Source organism: Cervus canadensis, chromosome 27 (genome assembly GCF_019320065.1).
Source record: "Cervus canadensis isolate Bull #8, Minnesota chromosome 27, ASM1932006v1, whole genome shotgun sequence".
Lineage (NCBI taxonomy): Eukaryota > Metazoa > Chordata > Mammalia > Artiodactyla > Cervidae > Cervus > Cervus canadensis.
The window spans coordinates 37,994,569-38,019,659 of NC_057412.1; the positions used below are offsets into that span (position 1 = coordinate 37,994,569).

General features: G+C 36.3%; 1 protein-coding gene across 1 annotated transcript in view; it reads left to right on the top strand.

Moving 5' to 3' along the window:
• Positions 1-25,091, top strand: part of EPHA6 (EPH receptor A6) — a 962,333-nt gene that overhangs the window by 781,863 nt on the left and 155,379 nt on the right. The window contains exon 13 of the mRNA XM_043449041.1: positions 9,003-9,064. Within this exon, the coding sequence (XP_043304976.1) occupies positions 9,003-9,064 (62 nt within the window). The remainder of the gene's footprint in view (positions 1-9,002; positions 9,065-25,091) is intronic.

Here is a 25,091-nt window from a genome sequence, read left to right on the forward strand (position 1 = left end):
ATTATAATTAAAATCTCACCATAAATAACCAATGCAGTTAAGATTAAATATATCCTGTCCAGAGGTTTGTGTGATTTTTAAATTTTCTGTTGATTTTCTTTTGACTAGTGAATCATATAAAAGACCAAAAGACTGAATATCTGATCATTTATATAATCGTAACACACTTTGGAAGCCAGAGTAGGGCACGGCTTTTAAAACACTACTGGAAAATATGACATCTTTTTCTCAGAGCTTCAGGACTCTTTCTTAAAACACTCCTTTGTAAATTAAACTTAAGATCATTATCATAAATTGATGTTTAGGAGATGGGGGAAGCAAAATCTACAGGCTGTCCCAAAAAGTTTCCTTTGCACACACTTCCTTTGTATGTAGACTATCATAAGGCTTTATGGGGCTTTAAAATCCTAGAACTTCTCAAGGACAAAACATCTTTGGCAGCAATACAGTGAACAGTCCATACTGGGTTTCCAGGCTGTGTTTCTAAGATGAGGCACAGAGAGATTTGGGGCAATGTTTCATGTTCTCTAAATTACTAATGGAGACCCAAGTATCATTTGGGGGTATGACAAGATGGCCAGGCATTCAAACTCTGAAGCCAGATTGCCTGGCTGCACTCCCTGGCTCTGCCAGTTTCTCAGCGTGTATCCTTGGACAGGTTCCTTCAACTCTGAGTGCGTCTGTAATCATATCTGTTAGATTGAACTGGTGATTAAACTCACTGAAGGTCCTGGCATGAGGATTCAATGAGTTAACACATGCACAACACTTAGAGCAATGTCCAGCATGTTGACAAACTTATTTGTTAAGTCAGTTGTTATTACCTATGTTCTGATTTAGATGTAGTATCTATTTTTAAATTACACACAGGAAAAGTTTTCACAGAAAGAAACCAAGAACAAAAGTGATCTGAAGTAATTTATTTGACATGCAGTTTAATTTTGCTTTGAACTTAGCATACGTTTCATTTTCCTGTTTTGAACATTTCACAGTATTACAAGTTTATAAGGATTCTCTGGTGTGTATTGTTCATTGCTGCCTAGTGTCATGTCTGACTCTTGCACCCCATGGACTGTAGCCCACCAGGCTCCTTGGTCCATGGGATTCTCCAGGCTAGAATACTGGAGTGGGTTGCCATTTCCTTCACCAGGGGATCTTCCTGACCCAGGGATCACACTTGGGTCTCTTATGTCTCCTACACTGCAGGTGGATTCTTTACCAACTGAGCCACAAAGGAAACCCCAATATTAATTAAATTATGGATTATTATATAATCAATTATTTCTTTTACAATAGAAGGAAATCTAAAAGTCATAAATAACTAATTTCAATGCATATGCTTTAAATTTGACTATTATAACATTACTTTTATATGTGCTGATGTACTAAAAAATCAAGAAAGCCATTCTTAACTCAAATGTTACTAAAATCTTACAGTATGCTTAGTGTCTTACTTTGGAAACCACAATCTAAATCAGACATCTTTGGTAGTAACTTTCATTGTCAACAAGACACTTCTAGTTAAAGAGAAGTGTCTTTTTGCCCATATGTAATCTCTAGTGGAAAGAAAGACAGTACTGAATGTTACTGAAGTTAATCGATACAGATGGTAAGCCACTGCTTTCTGGAACTGTTGAGAGAATTATGTTTCATTTCTTTAGCCTCATGTCTTTGACTTACTCTAAAATCCAGAAGTGATACTGTTTTCATAAATGCAAAAAACCCTCCTAATTTCTGCTCAACTTTTTTATCACAGAATAAAATAATTTATTCTTAAGCATTAATCCAAAGGTATTTGGATCACTTCTGTATTTTAGAAGCAAAGTAAAACAATTAAGAGAAAGCATTGAACAAAATTAGCAATGATTATTATACGTATTTAGAGGTTTCAAACAGGTCTAAGATTAAAATCAATTCCAGAGTAACCTAAGATATATTGGTAGAGGCAGAAATCTACAAATAGAGTACAGAAAACACAAGATGGCTTTTTAGGTAGGAGTAAGAATCTACTTCATGCAGAAACTCTATATTATAGAATGATATTTAAATATGCACATGACACCACCCTTATGGCAGAAAGTGAAGAAGAACTAAAGAGTCTTTTGATGAAAGTGAAAGACGAGAGTGAAAAAGTTGGCTTAAAACTCAACATTCAGAAAACTCAGATCATGGCATCCAGTCCCATCACTTCATGGCAAATAGATGGGGAAACAGTGGAAATAGTGACAGACTATATTATTTGGGCTCCAAAATCACTGCAGATGGTGACTGCAGCCATGAAATTAAAAGATGCCTGTTCCTTGGAAGAAAAGTTTAGACCAACCTAGACAGCGGATTAAAAAGCAGAGACATTACTTTGCCATCAAAGGTCCATCTAGTCAAAGGTATGATTTTTCAAGTAGTCATGTATGGATGTGAGAGTTGCACTATAGAGAAAGCTGAGCGCCAAAGAATTGATGCTTTTGAACTGTGGTGTTGGAGAAGAGCTTGAAAGTCCCTTGGACTGCAAGGAGATCCAACCAGTCCAACCTAAAGGAAATCAGTCCTGAATATTCATTGGAAGGACAGATGCTGCAGCTGAAACTCCTATACCTTGACCACCTGATGTGAAGAGCTGACTCATTGAAAAAGACCCTGATGCTGGGAAAGATTGAAGGCAGGAGGAGAAGGGGACAAGAGAGGATGAGATGGTTGGATGGCATCAATGACTCAATGGACATGAGTTTGAACATGTTCCAGGAGTTGGTGATGGACAGGAAACCTGGCGTGCTGCAGTCCATGGGGTCGCACATGGTCAGACATGACTGAGCAGCTGAACTGAACTGAACTATAATTTTTTTTTACCTTGCCATGGGATATAAAAGAATTTTTATATCAACACCAAAGTACAGTAAAGTATGGGAATGGTCCATTTTTATAAAACTATTTTTTCTGCATAATGAACAATTATGATAATAAGGGGAAATAAGTAACCATACCCCAAAGGAAAAGAACGTAAAGTTACACCAACATTTTTGAGTGGCAGCTATTGTCAGACTCTGTGTCAATTGTATTTTTTTTCATCTACTCCTCTGAAAAATTATATATGATATGTAATATTATCCTCATTGTATAGATGCAAAAGCTAAAGAACTAAAATAACTTGCCCAAGATCATGAAGGTAGCTTAACTGAAATTGGAATTATGCTTTTTTTTCTGTTCAAAACCATATTTTCATAATACAAATTCAGTTCAGTTCAGTTCATTCACTCAGTTATGTCCAACTCTTTGCCGCCCCATGGACTGCAGCACGCCAGCCTTCCCTGTCCATCACCAACTTCCAGAGCTTACTCAAACTCACATCCATCAGGTTGGTGATGCCATCCTGCCATCTCATCCTCTGTCATCCCCTTAATACAAATAATTTAGAATTAAAGTCCATTGATTTGACATTCTGTTATTTCAGTAACTGCTCTAGGTCTAGAATTATTCTTAGAAAACATCTTTATTTGTGTATTCCTTTTGACATTCCAGTCAAAAAAAAAAATTGAGTACCTTGTCTATACCACACTCTGTGCAAAATGTAGATAGTGAACTTACAGAGACATATTAAGCACTAGTCCTGACCTCAGTGGCATTTTAGAGAGGGAGGCAGACACCTGTGTAGTTAGTATCAATGTCATACCTAATAAGTGTTATATAATTGCTTGATTAAATGTAAACAAAATAGAAAGTAAACAATCAAATCTCCCTAAAACAAAAAGTGATTCACAGGAGAATTGACAATGGAGATGGTTTTTAAGTTTCTGGTTTTTTTTAGATAAATAGGTATATGACTTTACCAAATGAAGAGAGTAAGAAAGCAGTCTTCCAAGAAGAGGAAGGTACAAGTAAAGTCATTCTTAGAGAATGATAAGTTCCCTAGAGAATTTGAAAAACAGGAGGTAGGAGAACTAGGGTGGTAAACGAGTCCAAAGGAGACAAAGGGAGAGGAGAGACTGAGAAGGAATGCAGCTGCCGAGCAGTTTGGACTTTAATCCTGAAGAAACAATGCAATATGTAAAACAGTCTTTAGCTCTTTATAGTTATTCTTTACTTATTTCCATCCGCCTTTCCACTATACACGCCTTGAGAGCTGAATCTTGTATTGATTGGAGATGTTTCTCCAGAAACCAGAGGAGTACATGATGCATAGTAGGCGCTTAAATATGTATATCTGCTATATTGCTGAATGTTTAAAATAACGATTATGTAAGCATTAACAGGTACAACCAATAAACGATTATTGTAATAGGCCAAGCAAGAGGAAAAAAATGCAGAGTGTGAACAGTGATAATAGATTTTGTATAGAGTCAGCACCACTTAATAACTTATGGACTAAGAAGGGTTTGATAAAGTAGAAAATCCAGTATTACAACAGAGTTTCAAACCTGGGTTATTAGATACATGGTCATATCTTAATCAAAACAGGAATAGAGGAGGAAAAGAAAGTTCAAGGGAAATTTTTTAAGTTTGTATTTGAATTCACTGAGAATACGATTCATTTAGGACGTGATCTGATAATCATCAGACAACAGTGTTAAGAAGAAAACAGTCCTCCAATTTTAGTTCTCATCTTGTGAATGAAAATAATTATTTAATATATAATGTTCAAATTTATGTCATCTACATCCTTTGAATGCCTTAGAGGGATAAGAAAACCATTTCATTTGTTATCAAATCAATTTGAGATTATAATTATAATTCATTATCAGTACAGCAGAAACAGGGTGGTAGAAATAAATAACAGGCTCAAGAAGTCCTAAATTACAACTTGGGAGGAAAAAATACAGTCTAGTTGTCAATCCAAATTATTATCACAAATTTTGTTATCTATTAGACAAAATGTGGACGCTATATGATGCTAAGTAAACTACCATTGATTTAAATCTGTAATAGTTTTAGGGTTGTTGAGATTTGTTAAGATTCTTAATACTGACTGTACATGAGAAATTGCCAAGCTGATATATTACATCCATCAAAAACTCATTATTTATATGAAAATATTGAATCTATAATCTCCTTTCAGAGTCTTCTCTGAGGCCAAAATAGGGGGACACTTTTGCTCTCAAAGTAGTTGCCCCCACATTTCCCTGACATTTAAAGAATACCTCTCTTTTATTTCCTTTAACAATAGCCTTATTGTATGGTTTCTCAATACCTCCTGTATAAAAGTCATCATATGTATTAAGCTGCAAATTTGAAAAAGATTCATTAGTTAATCATCTATAAAAGTCCTGATTAAAGAAAATTATTGGTCTCTATAGCAGAAAAAGGTGACATTGGATTTTGTGATTCATTGTGTTCCGAATATAAGTGATTTCTTATAGAATCTTGATTCTAATGCAGTTCAAAAATATCTGTAACAATATCTGGGCTATTCATGAAGGAAAACCAAAGAAATTCATTTTTTGTGTGACTTGTAGAAGTGTTTATGAAGAACTCTTTAACTGGTAAGGCTTCTAAAAAAAGATCTGGGAATTTTGAGGTGACTAACATTCAAGAACCATGGAGCTTATCCATTCATTTCAGTGCAATGTGAATACTGAGTTAATCCTGCAACATGAGGCACTTAGGGTTACTGATACTGGGAAGACCCAGAAGGATGGGATGGGGAGGGAGTTGGGAGGGGGCTCAGGATGGGGGACACATGTACACCCATGGCTGATTCATGTCAATGTATGGCAAAAAACCACTACAATTTTGTAAAGTAATTAGCCTCCAATCAAAGTAAATAAATAATTTTTTTAAACTGTAAAAATGGAAATAAGCTGAAATATTTTGAAAATATTTAATATAAAAAAGAATCACATCCAAATGTATTTTCCAAGAGCAAAAATACAACATTTAATTTATACATATTTAACAATAACACTGATTCAGGAAATCAATCCTGAATATTCATTGGAAGGACTGATGCTGAAACTGAAACTCCAGTACTTTTGCTACCTGTTGCGAAGAACTGACTCATTTGAAAAGACTCTGATGCTGGGAAAGATTGAAGGTAGGAGGAGCAGGGGACGATAGAGGATGAGATGGTTGGATGGCATCACTGATTCAATGGACATGAGTTTGAGTAAACTCCTGGGGTTGGTGATGGACAAAGAGGCCTGGCGTGCTGTGGTCCATGGGGTCACAAAGAGTCGGACATGATTAAGTGACTGAACTGAACTGAACTGAACAATAACACGGAAAAAGCACTGTAACCAATAGACTTCTCTCACCTAACCTCATATTTGAAGAATACCATCCTAACTTTGATAATTTCCCCTATACTTATCAATTTTCTTGATTATAAAATGTAATCATGGACTGTAAACTTGTAATCTTCACAGTGTGACTAACTTCCTATAGAAAACCACTAGGAAGCAAATTACAGGTTAGATACCATCAGTATGCTAAAAAAATAATGCCTTAGTTTAATAACACATGCTTTCAATTGATGCTACTGAACAAAATACAAAAGTCGCAACACTCAGGTGTGAAACTTTTAATTTACAAGAAACCGGGGGAGTCTTCATTTGATACTTTATTATCTTTAATGAGAAGATGAAACTTGTCACTGATGAGTTTTAAGATTGTATAAAGGTATCTCCCAAGGAGTTATAGACAGACCTAATTCAAAGCACTTTGTATTCACATAGATTAGAATCTTGCTGAAATAGTTCAGTGTTAGTCTCTTAGGAATTGTGAAAATGATGAGAAAAATTAGTTTGTTTCTATGAAGTACCTACTCTGCTTAGCTCTATGGGAGGTGACCTTGAGAAATCCAGTGAATAGAGAGACAAAGCATCTATGGGAAGGTGGAGGGGAAAAACCAGGAACACTTTTCCTAATGCAGACAATAGATGTGATGGGAATGCAACTATAGGAAATGTCACTGTGGGAGGCTTTCACGGAAGGGGTACAGTATACAAATTCCAGGGAGGTATGTGAGGTATGATTAGGGAAGGAAACAAGTTGGGAGATAATCCTGGCAGGAGAACACCAAAAAGAAAGGGAGAAGGAAGCAGGACTGAACAGGTGTAGATAAGAATGACAGCTGATGGGCCAGCAGATGAAGACTAGTTAGGAGCAGTGCACTCCACCCTGGGGAGGATTGACTGACAGGATGGGACCTACCGTTCTGATCTATGAAACACACCTGAGGGGTACCTTTGGCAGAGAGGTCAGAGCTTAAGCTCTGAGACAGACTGCCTGATACTGCCACTTCCCAGCTGTTGGATTTGGGACAAATAATTTACTTTTCTACGCCTCAGTTTCTCTGGGTAATAGGGAATGTCAGTTTTTAAAACATATACTTTTATGTGTTTTAAAATATATTTTTAGAAAATAAATATGTTTCTCTGACAGCAATGGTCAAGATGGAAAAGTGCGGCTATGAAAAGAAGAACTTGGGCAGTCATTGTAATAACCAGATTTTCTCTTAACATTCATAATCCATTATCATTCAAACTGGAATATTGAGTTCATAATTTTTATATTTAAGTATAAAAATGACCTCTTATTCTCTCCACCTTGCCAATCAAGTGTGTGCACCCAGCTGCTGTCTTCAAGCTCTCTGAAATCAATGGCCAAATAAAGGATTTCATGACAGATTCTCAGATTTAAAGCCCAAATCTTCTAGATCCCTTCAGTAGTGCTGACAATTCATTTGACCACAATATTTTCTGATAAGTTCTTTTAAATATGTATTTGGGTGAAATTAATGACTTTAAGGAACATTATAGAAATTTGCCCAAATGGGAAACTTCTTTGGATTCTAATTCTATGCATGATAAATTGGGAACTTTATTACTACATTTAACCTTTGCACATCTTTCTTTAAAATACAGATTCAAATGTAAAATCTAGCATTTGCAGACATTGTACTAATTTGTTCCAGTCACCCTTTATAACCCTTAAGGCTTTGAGTTCATAAAAGGGACATGAATTACAATATGAGATCTAATATTTCCTTCATTGGGACACATAATTTCTTTCCAGACCTTCTTTGTGCTCCTGAGGAAAATCTCTGTGCATAGTGCAGATTGAATTGCTAAAAATCCCAATGAGAAGTGAGAAATATAGAAGTAAAAAGCAAATATGTCATACATGTTTATTTCAGATAAATATAATTTTCCCTCCCTAAAATGAGTTTATCTTTTAAACTGGGGCAATTGGGCAGAACAAATAGATTCTTTTCTTTGAAAAAGAAAACAGCTATTTATGCTGAATGTTCTATCTAATAGAGGTATATTGGGAACTGTAACAATTGCAAATAGATATGACAAAAAAGAAAGAAATGATGTTCAACTTCTGATTTTAGCTTCTGCACTAGACTATGAAATCAGAGTTATTTACTTTTCATGTACTGCCATCATAGTTCTGTTGATCTAATTTATGTCCAATAAAGAGATGATCAAGAACTATTACAAATCCCACCAACTTTGTAGCATTCATCAATCTACTGGTGTTTTTCTACTTAAAAGCCCTTAAAAGTAGACTATGACTGATGATTTATACTTTCTTGAAGAGAATTTATGAATTTCTTCTTTCTGCTTTGCTTTTAGGAGTATTTTGGAAAGGCTAAGTCTAATGCAATTCTGCCATAATTACTGCCTCACTGGACGAGAAGTTGTACCAGAGCTGCCAGAGCAGCTCCAGTAACTACTTAAACTCTGACTTCAGCTTGTTGATTGTCTTTTAAGGAAGAGCTCAGGACAACATAATCTAAACAAGTGATTGCAGGGCTTTAGAAAAGGAAATGCTTAATTACTTAGTAATTCATATTGTAATTCACGTTCTTTTTATGAACTCAAAGGAAATAATGCTATAAAAAATGGAGAACTGTGTATGTTTAATATTTATAGAAGCATGTTGGAAAATGAAGGTCCTACTAATAATAAACAAATAATTTAGCTGCCACAGCTGGAAATCTCTAACTGTATCACATATTTCTGTAATTGCTCTAATCCTTATATATTCTCTTGCTCTTTTGGCAGGCAGACCAGTAATGATTGTGGTGGAATATATGGAGAATGGATCCCTAGACTCCTTTTTGCGGGTGAGGTGTTCTTTCCTGATGGCATTTAAATGAGCTATTTTGAGTTCTAGATTTAAAACATTTATCATAAATTAATTTTTCCATAATGCTATTCATGGATTCTTCCATGAAGAATAGCAGCAATTTCTCTAGGATGCATTTCTCTGATAGTGTGATACGTTAGAGTTACTGAGGTGGAGAAGTATATACACATGATAATATAATTGATTTCTCCTATAAATTGACTTTTCATATCAAATGATATTATAAAGAAAGAGATTAATGAAACTCAGTTGCTTCACATAGCCTTTCCTTTTGCTTTATTATATTTAACTATTTAGCAAGATATTTTATGCCTTATATATAGTGCTGAACGCTTTAAATTGATGTATACTTACCAATAATGACTCAAGTTCATATGAGAAGATGGATTTTATCAGCTTTGTTCATCTTAAGTTCATTTGGCTATTTAGAAAACAAAACGAGAAAGAATTAACCTCTGTCTGATATTTATTTTAGAACAAAAAATTTTTAAGCACTCTTTTTAAAGTGACTTATCTTTGACAGTGTGGCATATACAAAACTCATTTGTTTTATGTAGTAGTACAAAATAGCACAGCTAAGAAGACACCATGAAGTTATATTTCAAAATGTATTTATGATATTTTTTGTATTTTAAAAAACCATAATATGCTATAAAAATATTTATTGATGGGAAAAATACAAATATAAAAAATAATCACAAGACTAAATATTTTTCACCCCAGCAGAGGTCATATATGTGCATGTCACTGTATTCCTTAATATATATTTATCTACAGAGACATAGCCAATTTTCTTCTATAAAAAAGGCTGACTTTTGCTATTTGAATTGTGTTATATGTTTTTTCTTCATTTTTTATGTGAATAAATGATCTCAAGCATTCTTCACTTCATTTTTTGCACAGTGTTATTTGGACAGTCTGTGTGCATCTTACCTCTCTCTCTTATCCCATTTTCATTCATTTTTCTTTATTCCATGCCTTCTTCTTCCAACTGATCTCAATATTAACAGTAATGATATATTTACACTGACTATACTTGGTGTCCAGATTCAATGCTAGAAGCTGAATTCAGCAAAATCATCTAATTATTATAGAGCAATGCTCTTCACAAAATGCATACTCTCAAGCAAGTATGCTCTTTAAGGCAAAATGAAATTCATAGGCGTTTAGGGACCTAAACAATTTGTTCTTTTCTGTAGCCATTCTCAGAATATATTTTATAGTTTGTATCCATTTCTCCTGTAAATGTGCGAAATTACTTTAGGATAATTTATCAGGACCTCCTATGGTATTTGAAATGCATATATACTTATGCCCTTCCATTATGTTTATCCAGAAATGCATTTTTATCAGATACATATCAAAATGACTTATTATCTAATGATGCTTGAGATTTTTTATCGACTATATCCTAGAGCTGAATATAATGGCAAGTAATGTAACAGATACTCATCTAAATTGCTGCTGAAAATTGGATCAAATGACTGCCACAAGCAAATTAGGAGAGAAATGTTAGTTTCAGATATAAGTTTTGTCCTGCTGAATCATGAATTAATTAAAACATGTTGTAAAGAAAATATATATTATAAAATATTTACTCATAAACATACAACATGTTTATAAGTGGTAAGTTTCATGATTTAAATTTTAAAAACTAATATTTTTCAGCTCTATGCACAATTGGTTAGATACAATACAATCTGGGAAAGAATAAATGTTCAAATAATGTGGCTACTTTTACTGATACAATGAGAACCTTAGCATAAACTGTCTCAGTTCATCCTGGCTCTGCCACTTACTGGTTATGTGTCCTTGTGACTTGAGCAAGTGACTAACTTTTCTGTGCCTCTGTTTACTTATCCATAAAATGGGAATATTACTTGTATCCACTTCATGCAGTTGTTGTTAAGAATTGAGTTGATTATTGTAAAGCATATAGAATAATGCCTGACATATTGTAATGGGTAGAGCAAGGATTGAAACTCAAGTTTCTGAATCCAAAAGCCATGATTTCATACACATTAAATTCTTTTATCTTAAATCACTTATTACTTCTTCTTATAAGTTCACTACCATCTCCCAATGGGGTCTTGTGTCCCCCTCCTCACATAGAATTTCTATTAAAATAAAAATCATATGAATGGGATAAAAAAACATAGGGTCAGTACTCCCTTTTTACTCTTTTTTAAGATTCTTTCTTTCTTTGTAATCATATCTGTCTTATCTCAGAAGTTCAAAGTGCTTCATAAACTTTATGTCAATAGCAGATACTCAGCTCCCCATGGCAAGCAGAGATAATATATATATATATCCCACATAGTCTCAAAAGCCAAGTCATTTTTCAAACTACTGCTTTAGAATTTGATAATCACAGCTTCTGCGAACTCAGAGGGAGGAAGTGGCTAAGTGCATGCCATAGTAGGGGAGCCATCCACAGCTCAGTAATAGCATTCTGCGCTTACTGGAGTTAAAACAGCTTTCCCTTTGGTCTCCCACACTATTTGAAAATCACTTCAACTCCCTGTTTTATATGAAGGAATGGTAGCAAGTACAAGATTACAGTCTGGTGGCAGTGGCTGGCTGGTTTTGATACTGAATGTATAAACCTACTATTTGGATCCTTGCAGAGATTTCTCAAGAAATATATTAGCAGATGACGGGGTGGTTCAGTAAGCATGTTTGTGTGTGAGTGTGTATGTGGGTGTGTATGTGCATGTAAGTGTATGTGTGTGTTACCTTTTAAAATAAAATGCATTTTGACCCAGCGAAGTGCAACATCAGCTTGACTGCCCAGGTGATATGACCTCACTGGTATGTAAGTTCTCCTGGCTTTTCCAAGGAAATGCTCTAGTGTAAATGAAGCACAGCCCTGAACCTTATTCCTGCACAGTCTAACTATACATATGGATTTCATAAACACTTTTATTGGCACTTACCTTGTTATAGCCACGCTTTCCGGGAAACAAACTCACTCAGAAGGACAATGCAGATAGTGGAGTGCAGTTTATTACACCGGTGGGCCCAAGGCAGAGTCTCCTCTTAGCCAAGGACCCCGACCAGCATTTGTGAAAATCTTTTATACCCCATGTATACGATGTGTACGTGTCCAAACCCACTACCCCAATTCCCTTGAGACTTACATAAACAAAGGAAGGGTAAATACAACTACAATATCCCCATCATTCACGTGTTATGTGTTCAGTCAATAATCAATAAGCCCGCAGTTACATTCCAAATAGTTAATAACCGATAGGCCTGTGCTTACATTCTGATAGATAGTGTCCGGAGGCAGGGGTGATTAGTGTCTGTTTTCTCTTAGGTGATGAGTAACCTGGATATGATCTTCAAGGTTCCCCTGTCCGGAGGGGGTCTTATCCTTCCATTGTCGTTCCCACAGGCACTAAGCAGAGAGTTCAGAGTCCACTGGAGAGGTGGCCGAGCCCGATCAGCACAGACAGGCCTGAGATGGAGTCCAGGCCCTATGAATTCCTTCTTCAACCTGGCAACTATTCACCCCTAAATCTTTGGACCTCCTTCTCTTATAGCAATATTAACTAGCAATCCAAATAAAAATAGTTATAAAATACTTTAAAAATTTGAGATATCATATGTCAAGCACAAAAAAATTACTCCTTTATTTAATAGCATTTTTTATAAAATAAAATAATCTGATTATGTTTTAAAACAATTGCTCTGGTTGTTCTACTGAGAAGAGACTATAGTGAGGTACAGATGGGTACAAGGAAATCAGGAGGCTTTTGCAATAATCCAGGTAAGGAGATGATGGAGGCTTAGATTAGGATAGTTGCAGTTGAGTTGATGGAAAATGGTAGACTCTGTGATATATTCTGAACATTGAGTCAATAGCATTCACCAGGAGATTGGATCAGGTGTTAAAGCAAAAGAGAATATTCAATGATGATGGCATCCACAAAATAAGGTTAAGAATAGGCAATAACTTCTTTCTGTAGCTATTATGACTTTATTGTAATGAATATCTTGTAGACCTAAAACTCCAAGAAAATGTCTGGCACATAGTAATGTCTCCATCTATTATTATTATAACATATTTCAGAAGGTGTCATTAGTTTGGAGGTTTTTAAAAAATATTTACTAATGTATTTGCTGCATTGGGTCTTCGTTGATGCATCTGGGCTTCCTCTACTTGTGAAGAGCAGAGCTATTCTTTATTGCAATGCATGGACTTTGCATTGCAGTAGCTTCTCTTGTTGTGGAGCATGGGCTCTGGGATGCACAGGCTTCAGGAGTTGTGGCTCGCAGGCTCTAGAGCGTGGGCTCAGTAGTTGTGGCACACAGGCGTGGTTGCCCCACAGCATGTGGAATCTTCCTGGACCAGGAATGGAACACCCATATCCCCTACATTGGCAGGTGGATTGCTTCTTAACCACTGGATCATCAGGAAAGCCCACTGAGTATTTTTAAATTGTTTTTCTGTTACTTCTTGGTCTACTTTTTCTAGGGGCTAAAAATAGTCTTAATGTTCACCATTTTTAAAAATCTGGGTATACCTCACAAATATGAGTGTTTAAATAATACATATAAGTGCATATCAGCATTCCAAAAGCAATGTGAGACATTTGAAGATTTTCCTTGAACAAATGCAAAGCAAATATTAATTTAAAAAATTAAAGGGATCTTTTAAATATTTATGTACTCAAATTATAAATCTAGTAAAGATGGCATTTTACCTTATGCTAGTTATATATTAATAATGAGAGCTGTGTTTTATTAGCACACTTTTCCTGTAAATTGTGTTTTGTGGAGTTATATTTGCGCTGGGGTGTAAGAGCATAATTAATCCACATCACATTCATTTTATATTCAACAGTAGAAAAAGAGTGAATTACACTTATCCACCAATATCTGTCTTTAAGCCCTAAAAGTTACAGTTGAATTACATCCCTTTAATTACATTTTTTCAGAAGAAAATATGTGAAACTTCATGTCAATAAATATTATCATGCCTGTGCCAGTTTAATACCAAAGCCTATTCTAAAAATATGTGACAGTAAGCACCCAAAGATATGAAAGCATAGTATACTTGGAGCAAAGCATATCAACCACTGAACTTTTTATTCTTAAATTAGGAGTTAGAGCATCAATATACAATAGCCTGAACTGATTTCTTTAAACATTTTAGTACTATAAAGGTGTGTGTCATTTGTACTATCTGGTACCATGTTGTATTTTCTAATATTCCCATTAATTCTCATTTTGCATACAGGACTTTATATTAAAGTTTTTAATCCATAGATAATTTATACTATAGTGATATATAGAGATATTGAATACAGTTTTCTGAACTCTTCTGTAGTCATTCCCAACCCCTCATTTTGGAGAAGGCAATGGCACCCCACTCCAGTACTCTTGCCTGGAAAATTCCATGGACAGAGGAGCCTGGTAGGCTGCAGTCCATGGGGTCGCGAAGAGTCGGACATGACTGAGCGACTTCACTTTCACTCATCACTTCTATGCATTGGAGAAGGAAATGGCAACCCACTCCAGTGTTCTTGCCTGGAGAATCCCAGGGATGTGGTCGCAGAGAGTCGGACACGACTGAAGTGACTTAGCAGCAGCAGCAACCCCTCATTTGAACCATACAGGAGAGTTTTTATTTACAAAACTAAATATTAGACTCAAAATTTGCAGTTCTCAACCATGCCTGGAAATCAGAATCTCCGTCCTACTGAGATTTTACAAAATACACATGCAGTACCCAAGCAGATATATTTTGCAAAAATTTTCGCAGTAATTCTGATGTACTCCAGTGATGGTTCATCAGGATCTTGGCACTGTGTTACACCCTCCCCTAGATGCTAAACAAAAAAGTTTAAATTTTATTGGCTTTATTTAAGTGCAGCACACAGTAGCTATTGTAGTTTACCTTTATACAAATCTAAGCAAAAAAAAAAAAAAAAAATCAATTTCAATAGAAAGCTTCGTAAGTTAAAGATATATATTCAGATTCACTTTAAGGTATTAAAAGATAATTTGAAATCCAGCTGTCATGTTTCACAAATCTACTCTTCTTCCTATATTTTTCACATGTATTAGAGATGACATTTTTAGTTTCCTTATGATTGAAATTTCCGATTCCACTCTTGGTGGCCTTTCCCTTCTATAACTAAAAATACAATTTGGCCTAGCTTCAGTGCAAATTCACAATTACTACAAAATAATAAAGCCTTGAAGGATTTAGTAAATATTCTACAAGAAATTATAATAAGATTTTCAGCTGGGGCGGTCACAAAAACCAAGGCTTGAGTTAAAAGGAGATATTGACTATTATTTGTTCAGTGGTTATTTTAAACAAGAATGATCTGGTCTTTTCAGACCTATAAATAACCTTAGCGACTTCTTTTTCTAATTCAAGAACATTTTAAAAAGTCAGAACATGGTCAACTTCCTGATTTAGAAACATATAAAAACTGAATTTTAACTTTAAACTTAAGTTATAGAAGTAATCCTCCAAGGACTGTTTTCTGCAAAGTCACTTATAAATCAGTTGTTGAGAACTCAGGATGCATTTTACCATAAATATTTCTTTTAAAGCTTCTGCTTAAGTCCCTAGGCAGATCCATAAAAGCCTCTTTAACACAGAATACAGCTCAAGGATGTAACTTTCAATACAAAGAAGACCTGTAGTTTCCTTCAAAAAAAATAGAATAGATTTCCTGCCTTATTTTGGGGGGGGACAAAAGTCCATTTTGCTGCGGCATCCACCCCTTTCTTAATATCCTCTTCTCAGATCCTCAAATGTTTAACTTTTTCTGTTTTAGATTCCATGTGGTAGCACACCCTTCCTACCCTTCTCATCCCCAGGCTAGGCTTTTTTCTACTTCATAGAATTACCTGTAACTTGGACATTCACCCCATCCTAATTGTCCCCATTCTTTCATTGCTCCCACTCTTTCATTGTCACAGATCTTAGCTGGATATAAAACTAGATTAATTCATACTAATGTGTGATTCACAAATATTATTTTAACTCCCCCAGATAATTTTGCATATTTACATGAACTTGTAAATCCAAATAATTTTTTTTTCATTGTACATTATTCTGGTGATAATACTTAATATAAGATCCACTCTCTTGACAAAATTTTAAGAATACAATATGGTACTGTTCACGATAGGTACATTATTGTACAGAAGCTCTCGAGTGTATTCATCTTGCTTAACTAGCCCTTTATGCCTATTGAAAGTTGTTCAGTCATGTCTGACCATTTGCGACCTCATGGACTACAGAGTCCATGGAGTTCTCCAGGCCAGAATACTTGAGTGGGTAGCCCTTCCCTTTTTCAGGGGATCTTCCTAACCCAGGGATCAAACCCAGGTCTCCCTCATTGCAGGCGGATTCTTTACCAGCTGAGCCTCAATGATGAGTAACTCTCTATATCCCCCTCACTCAGTCCCTGAAACCATTTCACCTTTTGATTTTGTGAATTTGGCCCAAGCAGAATTTTAATAGTGAAATTTCAGTTAGGAAAAAAAAAAGAAGTGACAACATTTATACAAATGGATGAGAATATTTTTGGGCTAAGGGACAATTAGAAATGTGGAATTCATCTCCTCTCTGTTGTGACTCTTCAGAGATTCTCATCATCAGTGCCTTAAAAAACCATTCTGTTTCTTTCAACATCTAGTTTTCTCAGAATGTCCTCAAGCAACACAGAAGTAGGGAAACAAGAGGTTAACAAGGTGACCACTGTTTGTATACCTCAGTCTCTTGTAAACCACTTAGTTAAGGACATTTCCTGCATAGCCATTTTGTAGTTCAAGTCAGCATTTTTGGAAGTAATCATTTTACAACTCTCTAGCTCACCCTTCTATTTTTATCACTCTGTTTTGAAAGGCTGGTGCCATTTTTATTATAACTCATGGTTAGTAAACCAAAAAGGTCTTTTGACATACATATTAACCAAATGTTCATTACTTCATTGTAAATCATAAATTGTTATTATCCAACAGTATTTATTTCACCACTTTTGTAAGGGATCCTTGCAAGTTGATTTATTTATTGTAGCTAACCAAGACACAGCATAGTGAATTGAATTCTTGGCAAATATTTGTTAAATGATGACATGCAATTTTTATTAATTCTCCTCTAGAATAATAGTTTATTACTACTAGGTATAGTGTTGTTTATCACTCATGTTTAATGTTTTTAGGATACTGAGTCACTGTAACAATTATTTACTCTGTACAAAGGAGTATTGCTCATTTTTCAACAAGAATGTTTGATGACAGTGATATGTATTATGATCCACAGATCTTTGATAGTTTGGAAGGCTATTCTGTTGATGGGCTCATTACTATAATTCTCTAGTGAAGACCTAGAAACAGATATTGCAGAAATCTGTATAACATGTTTGTTCCCCTTTTCCTCACTCTCTAGCAAAAATACAAAATTCTGGAGGTTGTAATCAGAAGTGAAGATGCTTACAAGTATCATCAATATTTGTCATTTACTCATGACTGTCTCAGAAAATCTCTTGTAGTAAATCTAACTTCCCATGAAAAATACTTCAAGAAAATATTCTACTATTGACTAAAAGCCAGAAGTCCTTAGTCCATTAAGAGAAAAATAAATTCAGTTCAGTTTAATCCAATGAGTATCTGTTGAATATCTACTGAGTGCCAGGCATGGTGCTAGGTCCTGAGATTTAAAAGTTGAACAAGACATGGCAAGCTTATTGCCTGAAGTGAGATTATGGTCAAGCTAGTGGGAGCTCCAGACACACACACACACACACACACACACACAGCTTTAGCTAATATGAGTATAGACAAGACGCTTTGAGAGCAATGAAAAGAAACATTTTCCAACTTGATTCCTCCGCTTTCCTGACCAATTCCCCACTCCTTGCAGGTCCTGCTAGCTGTGTCTCTAAAATAGATCTCCAACTTGATTCAGTTTTGAGTTTTAGTCACCAGTGTCTCTATCCTGTGTTACTCTTTGTTGCTGTTGTTCAGTAGCTAAATCGCCTCTGACTCTTTGCGACCCCCTGAACTGCAGCATGCCAGGACTCCCTGTCCCTCACTGTCTCCCTGAGTTTGCTCAAACTCGTGTCCATCGAGTCGGTGATGCCATCCAACCATCTCATCCTCTGTCACCCTCTTCTCCTCCTGCCCTCAATCTTTCTGAGCATCAGGGTCTTTTCCAATTAGTCAGCTCTTTGCATCAGGTGGCCAAGGTATTGGCACTTCAGCATCAGTCCTTCCAATGAATATTCAGGGTTGATTTCCTTTAGGATTGACTGGTTTGATCTCCTTGCAGTCCAAGGGACTCTAAAGAGTCTTCTCCATCACCGCAGTTTGAAAGCATCAATTCTTTGATGCTCAGCCTTCTTTAATATTTTCCTAATTGGTCTCTCCACTTCTGTTCTCTACACACAAGTCAGTTTTTCGTGCCCCAGTTAAAATTTTATTTTCTGTTTCCCTGCTTTCAAATAAATATAGGTTAAATGGAGGAGGTACCTTTCTCTTTTGCTTATTACTTTGATTACAGCAATTAGCACAATAACTGGTCTGCAGTAGAGGTTAAATGAGTCTTGTTTGAAAGAATGAACTTGGGATTTTATTAACAACCTCCCAGAAGATATGATGCTTATCATGAAAATCTTGGTTGTCCAAAGACTAGAAGGGCATTCCTGGAAGAGGGAACCATATAAGCAAAGCACATTAGATGAGAAATAACATGTTGTTGGGGTGAATTAAACACCAAAAAAATGAATCAGAATAGGACGTGAAACTAGAGACAAAGGCAAAAGCCATATCTTTGTATCGAATACTATACTTTGCTCTGTCTTTGAAGGGTTTTAAGCAAATGATCGACAGAGTGATATTTGTATTTAAAAAAACAACAACAACAATATGTTGTTTTTTTTAAAAAGTTCTTAGACAATAATGTGATGACTTTAGGACAACATGGCTCTCAAACCCTACATTTGGGCTAAGCACAAACTAAGTACTTGAGCTTAACCTAGGATGAATGGACCCGGAGAGACTTTACAGTGTCCGTGGGGCACAACCCACAAGACTGGGTTGTGAAAACCGTCAGCAAGAGGTTTTATTCCTGTGGAGACAATGTGACATGCCAGCGACAGCTCCGATCTGGGAAATGTGCTCCAGAGTCTGAGAGGAGGTTGTGTGGAGCTCTGCTGTTTTCAGACGTCACAGATATTATATGCAGCTTTCAGAAACCACCTTCTAATCAGGCTCACCCTCTCTGTCACTTAGAGGTTAAGCTCCGTGTCTCTCAGCAGTCAAGCTGAGAGTGCAAAGGAAAAGAATGAAGACGAACTGAATTCCAGCTCCCAAGCTCTGAGATGCAGTGTGTAAATATGCCACATTCGCTCTCTTTCATTTGAATCTGTCTTCCTGGGGAAAAAACCATATGTCATAAAAAAATTCATAGTTTCTTTTTGATTAATCTCTAGAAGGCAGCCCAAAGATATTAAACCTCAGCACTCTCACATTTTTCTCCTCCCCTCATAAACAATTCAATTCAATTTGAATTAATATTTACTGAGGGCTGACACAAGGCATGGCATATAGTGGATGCTGTGATAGAACTGCTGCATAAAAGGAAGAAAACCACTGTCCTACCTTAAGAAAAAAAACAACATTTTTTATACAAGGCAATAGGAATAATGTGGCAGTAGCAACCAGTGCACTACAAGATAGTATCAAAGGTTATTTAATTCAGTCACTGTTTATTAACCATCTGCCTTATTCAAGAAAACCAATATATCCTAAACCATACTTGAGAAGGCTTATGTTAACAAGAACTGGAAAAAGGAATATAGATTTTGTTGAAAGAGAGAGTTTCATCATTTGTAGAGAAATAGATTTTTGCCATACCTCATGTATGAATAAGTGGGGCCTCTTCCTTTCAGCTAGACATAGATAAATAGATCCTTATTTGTGGATTTCATCTGGAGTGCTGTTTGTTTATTGTATACCTTGATTTATTGAACTAAGTTAAGCTGCCTAAACTAGCCCAGACTGGATCACTATAGCGCACTTGGGGTCAACAGTTTTTCAGATAACTCCAATTAATAGTAGAAGCTTTGGAATTAACATATATAAGCTCTATAATTATAATTATGTAAGCTGTGCCTGGATTCAGATCCTGACTTCACCTTCTACTAGGTTATTAAATCTCTTTGCCTTTATGTTTGATCATCTAGAAGATGGAGACAGTCTTATATCAGAGTTGTTTCAAGGATTAAATGAGATAATACTTCTAATGAGCTTATAACTGTGATTGGTATATAGTATTTAGGGAATGTTAGTTATTTTTTCCCTATGAGAATATGGTAATAGTTGACATTTATGAATTCCCAATAGAATATACAGCTATTTTGAGAGCTTCTCTTTAATCAGGCACACATTTTATAAATAGCAGACAGACAGACAGATAGATAGATAGATATTGTTACAGGTTTGGTTCCCTGGGAAGGAGATTCTTAAAAGATTTGTATGAAGGAGCTTTACTGGGGAGAACTCTCAGAATCAACTCCCTTATTCCTATCAGCATTTTTCTATGCCCCACAGATGTTGATCCTGAGATACATAATCAAGAATCAATATTTAACAAAATGAGTTTTATTGTTTCACCAAGTACATTCTTATATAAAATTATCTTTCCTGTTGCTGTTCGTGTAGCAGAGAAGAATATGAAAATACTAGTATAGGTTAGTTTGTTGCTATTATCTTGATTCATGTTAAGACTCCTGAACTTTTATGCACCAGAGGTTTGTACCACTAGTGAGAACATCAAAAAGTGAAAAAAGTAGATGCATATCTTAGTTCACTTATAAAAATACTTTTAACCTTACGGACCTCGGGAAAAGATCTTGGCCATGTAAAATAGAAATAAACATACTACATTGTATAGACCCATCATAGAACATGGAAAAAGTACTTTATATTCTTTTCAAACACCAAAATCTCATTTTTAATGATGCCTTGTGCAGTTATTAGAACTATGATTGCTCTGATGCTGATATAAAAGCAGTTAAAATTCAAGTCTTTTTAAATGTTGGTGATAAGAAAAAGTTAAAATAATTTTAAAGTAGCTTATGTAAATAGAAAAGGGAGAATGCCTAGATTCATTATACAAAGCCAGCATTATCGTGACAGTAACAAAAAAAAACAAATAATCCGATTTTTAAATGGGCAGTTTTTAAATCCATATTTTTGCAAAGAAGACATACGACTGACCATCAGATAGATGCAAAGATATTCAACATCACAAATCATCAGGGAAATGCAGATCACAATGAAATATCACCTCACAGCTGTAAGGATGTCTGTTATCAAAAAGACAAAATTAAAAATGCTGGCAAGGTTGTGGAGAAAAGAAAACCCTTGTACAATGTTGGTGGGAATATAAATTGGTACTCAGTTCAGTTCAGTTCAGTTGCTCTGTCATGTCCAACTCTTTGCGACCCCATGGACTGCAGCACGCTAGGCCTCCCTGTCCATCACCAACTCCTGGAGTCCACCCAAACGCATGTCCATCGAGTCAGTGATGCCGTCCAACCATCTCATCCTCTGTTGTCCCCTTCTTCTCCTGCCGTCAATCTTTCCCAGCATCAGGGTCTTTTCAAATGAGTCAGTACTTCGCATCAGGTGGCCAAAGTATTGGAGTTTCAGCTTCAACATCAGTCCTTCCAATGAACACCCTGGACTGATTGAACACCCAATGAACACAAAACACTCCTTTAGGATGGACTGGTTGGATCTCCTTGCAGTCCAAGGGATTCTCAAGAGTCTTTTCCAACACCACAGTTCAAAGGCATCAATTCTTCTGTGTTCAGCTTTCTTTATAGTCCAACTATCACATCCATACATGACCACTGGAAAAACCATAGCCTTGACTAGACGGACCTTTGTTGACAACATATTGTCTCTGCTTTTTATTATGCTTTCCAGGTTAATCATAACTTTCTTTCTGAGGAGTAAGCACCTTTTAATTTCATAGCTGCAATCACCATCTGCAGTGATTTTGGAGCCCAGAAAAATAAAGTCAGCCACTGTTTCCACTGTTTCCCCATCTATTTGCCATGAAGTGATGGGACCGGATGCCATGATCTTAGTTTTCTGAATGTTGAGCTTTAAACCACCGTTTTCACTCTCCTTTTTCACTTTCATCAAGGGGCTCTTTAGTTCTTCTTCACTTTCTGCCATAAGAGTGGTGTTATCTGCACACCTGAGGTTATTGATATTTCTCCCAGCAATCTTGATGCCAGCTTGTGCTTCCTCCAGCCCAGTGTTTCTCATGATGTACTCTGCATATAAGTTAAATAAGCAGGGTGACAATATACAGCCTTGACCTACTCCTTTTCCTATTTGGAACCAGTCTGTTGTTCCATGTCCAGTTCTAACTGTTGCTTCCTGACCTGCATACAGGTTTCTCAACAGGCAGGTCAGGTGGTCTGGTATTCCCATCTCTTTCAGAATTTTCCACAGTTTGTTGTGATCCACACAGTCAAAGACTTTGGAATAGTCAATAAAGCAGAAATAGATGTTTTCAATGATCCAGTGGATGTTGGCAATTTGATCTCTGATTCCTCTGCCTTTTCTAAAACCAGCTTGAACATCTGGAAGTTCATGGTTCACGTATTGCTGAAGCCTGGCTTGGAGAATTTTAAGAATCACTTTACTAGCATGTGAGATGAGTGCAATTGTACGGTAGTTTGAGCATTCTTTGGCATTGCCTTTCTTTGGGATTGGAATGAAAACTGACCTTTTCCAGTCCTGTGGCCACTGCTGAGTTCTCCAAATTTGCTGGCATATGGAGTGCAGCACTTTCAGCATCATCTTTCAGGATTTGAAATAGCTCAACTGGAATTCCATCACCTCCACTAGCTTTCTTTGTAGTAATGCTTCCTAAGGCCCATTTGACTTCACATTCCAGGATGTCTGGCTCTAGGTGAGTGATCACACCATTGTGATTATCTGGGTCGTGAAGATCTTTTTTGTACAGTTCTTCTGTGTATTCTTGCCACCTCTTTTATTATCTTCCCCTTCTGTTAGGTCCCTACCATTTCTGTCCTTTATTGAGCCCATCTTTGCATGAAATGTTCCCTTGGTATCTATAATTTTCTTGAAGAGATCTCTAGTCTTTCCCATTCTATTGTTTTCCTCTATTTCTTTGCATTGATCGCTGAGGAAGGCTTTCTTATCTCTCCTTGCTATTCTTTGAAACTCTGCATTGAAATGGGAATATCTTTCCTTTTCTCCTTTGCTTTTCGCTTCCTTCTTTTCACAGCTATTTGTAAGGCCTCGTCAGACAACCATTTAGCTTTTTTGCATTTCTTTTTCTTGGGGATGGTCTTGCTCCCTATCTCCTGTACAATGTCATGAACCTCTGTCCATAGTTCATCAGGCACTCTATCAGGTCTAGTTCCTTAAATCTATTTCTCACTTCCACTGTATAGTCATAAGGGGTTTGATTTAGGTCATACCTGAATGGTCTAGTGGTTTTCTCCATTTTCTTCTATTTCAGTCTTAATTTGGCAATAAGGAGTTCATGATCTGAGCCACAGTCAGCTCCCAGTCCTTTTTTTGCTGACTGTATAGAGCTTCTTCTTTGTATAGAGCTGACTGCAAAGAATATAAGCAATCTGATTTTGGTGTCGACCATCTGGTGATGTCCATGTGTAGAGTCTTCTCTTGTGTTGTTGGAAGAGGGTGTTGCTATGACCAGTGTGTTATCTAGGCAGAACTCTATTAGCCTTTGTCCTGCTTCATTCTGTACTCCAAGGCCAAAGTTGCCTGTTACTCCAGGTGTTTCTTGACTTCCTACTTTTGCATTACAGTCCCCTATAATGAAAAGTACATCTTTTGAGGGTGTTAATTCTAGAAGGTCTTGTAGGTCTTCATCAAACTGTTCAACTTCAGCTTCTTCAGTGTTACTGGTTGGGGCATAGATTTGCATTACCGTGATATTAAATGGTTTGCCTTGGAAATGAACAGAGATCATTCTGTCGTTTTTGAGATTGCATCCAAGTACTGCATTTCGGACTCTTGTTGACTATGATGGCTACTCCATTTCTTCTAAAGGATTCCTGCCCACAGTAGTAGATATAATGTTCATCTGAGTTAAATTCACCCATTCCAGTCTATCTTAGTTCGCTGATTCCTAGAATGTCGATGTTCACTCTTGCCATCTCCTGTTTGACCACTTCCAATTTGCCTTGATTCATGGACCTAACATTCTAGGTTCCTATGCAATATTGCTCTTTATAGCATCAGGCCTTACTTCTATCATAGTAACATCCACAACTGGGTGTTGTTTTTGCTTTGGCTCCATCCCTTCATTCTTTCTGGAGTTATTTCTCCACTGATCTCCAGTAGCATATCGGGCACCTACCGACCTGGGGAGTTCATTTTCAGTGTTCTATCTTTTTGCCTTTTCATGTTGTTCATGGGGTTCTCAAGGCAAGAATACTGAAGTGGTTTGCCATTCCACTGGCAAAAGTTCTGAGGATCTAATGTATAAATTGGTACTACTACTATGAAAGCAGTATGGTGATTCCTCAAGAAATTATAAATAGAAACTACTATATAGTCTGTCTATCTCACTTCTGGATATATACCCAAAGGAAACTAAAGTATTATCTTGACGATATATCTACTCCCATGTTCATAGAAGCATTATTCACAACAGCCAGAATATGGAAACAGCCAAAGTATCCATTGATACTTTGGATGAATGGATTTAGAGAATTTGGAATATAATATACTGAAATACTATTCAGCCTTAAAAAAGAAGAAAGACCTGCCATTTGACACTATGTACATGAACCTGGAGGACATTATGCTGAGTGAAATAAGTCAGAGAAAGATAAATACTGAATGGTATCATTTATATGTGGCATCAAAAAGGAAAAAGTTAAATTCATAGAAACAGAGAGTGGAAAACTGGTTGCCAGGGGTTGGTGGGGGTGGAAAATAGGAAAAGGTTT